Genomic DNA, 1,686 nt, shown 5'->3' on the forward strand with positions numbered 1-1,686 from the left:
TAGAGTTTAAATTTTTATCAAAACAAACTTTGATCATCCTGACTGTTTGTGGATGGAGAAAAAAAAATGTTATCCAAATAACATCTGTTTTTTCTTCTTTAACTTGTTTCTCAGACTTAGATCCTGTAACCTCTCAAAGAGAACTTGTCAAGTTCTGTTATCAGTTCTTAGCTCTGAGTCCTGCTGTCTGAGAGAGGTTGACCTGGAGAACAACGACCTCCAAGATTCAGGGGAGAAGCTGCTGGATTACCTGAAGAAAGTTCTGTAAGTACTGATAGAATATGGGTTTAGGCACTAGGAACAAAAATAGTCACTATAGAAGAAGAAGATTCCTTCACAGTGTAACTGTGTGATTAACTGAACAATATCATGGTCTGATGGTTCTTAGAATCTATTATATAATATTCCTTTTGCTTATGTGGTTTTGGTGGGTTTCCTTATATTTTTTTGTTCATCCTTCATTTGTCTGCAAACAAAACCAGGTAAAAGGTTGCTCTATAAAAAGAATAAATATATTGAAAAATAAAAAGCGTAACTTTTAAAGATGTTGCAGTGCTATGATCCAACACTAAGTCAAAAGTTAAGCATTTTATTTTTCCATTTCAAATCTTGCACATGATTTCTTGGAGGGACAATTTGGACTCCTGTCGTCTGAGGATGGTCTGTTCCTAGCAGTCAAAGGACTCCCTACTGCATCAGGTATCCCTCTGCCTGATGATGGATTTCCTCTTTTTGGAGTTTTGGGTGTTGTGTCCATCTGATTTGAAAAGAGAAGAATCAATATTCATCCCAGTTTGGATCAGTGAGAGACAGAAACTAGTTAGACAGCAAAGAGATGGTTCTGACCCAACTTCTGATCCTGTGTTTGTGATGGACCTCCATGAACATCCTCAGTTTTAGTAGGACAGACCCACCCTGTTGGTAGTGAACTATTTCAGTGATGAAGAAATGTCTCCACAGACGGAGGAAGAGCAGCAAACTTCAGCGTGGAGAAAGAGATGGAACCAGAGCTGGACAGCTGATGGCCAATAACAGCAGCTGTGCAGCAGGTAAGACTGAACATCTCCAATCAGAGCTTCCTTCTATTGTCTCTGTTGAACTCTGACAACAGATCACTGATTACAGGATTTACAACATGGAATCATTCTAAGAATATGTTGTTTCTGTCATACAGCAGCAGCTGATCCAGACGCTGCCGCTTGCATCCTCAATAGAACTAAGAAAGTGGAGAACATCAGCCCAGTTCTAAAGTGTTTCCACTGACTCCCATATCTCAGAGAATAGACTTTAAAATACCTCTGTTAGTGTGTTCATTAATGAATTAATCAGCAGAAGCAGCTTTTAGTTCTATTGCTCAAGGAGTATGAGCAAACTCCCAAACACTGTAAAAGTGCTGAAACTATCACCTTCTTTAAATCACAATTAAAAAACTTTTTTTCTCAGAGTTGCCTTAGACTGAACAATTGGAGAAGGATCCCATTCCCCCCTGTGATGCTTTCATCACATCTGGTCCTCTCGGTCGTCCATCTGCTGGTCGCTCCTTGGTGTTGCATTTTTCGACGTGTAGCTAGAGTTCGCTGGTCCTCTTGTCCTTTCATTACTCTTTGATGTACCTCCCTATTCTTTGAGTTCAGTCAGTCTGCTCCTTGGTTGTCGTGGTCCCCTGGGCCTCGCATATCATTCATG

The 1,686-nt window shown here is 40.2% G+C and overlaps 1 protein-coding gene across 1 annotated transcript in view; it reads left to right on the plus strand.

The window, feature by feature from the left end:
* Positions 1 to 1,263, plus strand: part of LOC107080752 (ribonuclease inhibitor-like) — a 31,664-nt gene extending 30,401 nt beyond the window's left edge. The window contains exons 6-8 of the mRNA XM_015368957.1: positions 115 to 264; positions 961 to 1,049; positions 1,175 to 1,263. Coding sequence (XP_015224443.1) covers positions 115 to 264; positions 961 to 1,049; positions 1,175 to 1,263 — 328 coding nt within the window. The remainder of the gene's footprint in view (positions 1 to 114; positions 265 to 960; positions 1,050 to 1,174) is intronic.
* Positions 1,264 to 1,686: the final 423 nt, after the last annotated feature.

The sequence above is a fragment of the Cyprinodon variegatus genome, unplaced genomic scaffold (genome assembly GCF_000732505.1).
Source record: "Cyprinodon variegatus isolate N-32 unplaced genomic scaffold, C_variegatus-1.0 Scaffold2289, whole genome shotgun sequence".
NCBI classification, from domain to species: Eukaryota; Metazoa; Chordata; class Actinopteri; order Cyprinodontiformes; family Cyprinodontidae; genus Cyprinodon; species Cyprinodon variegatus.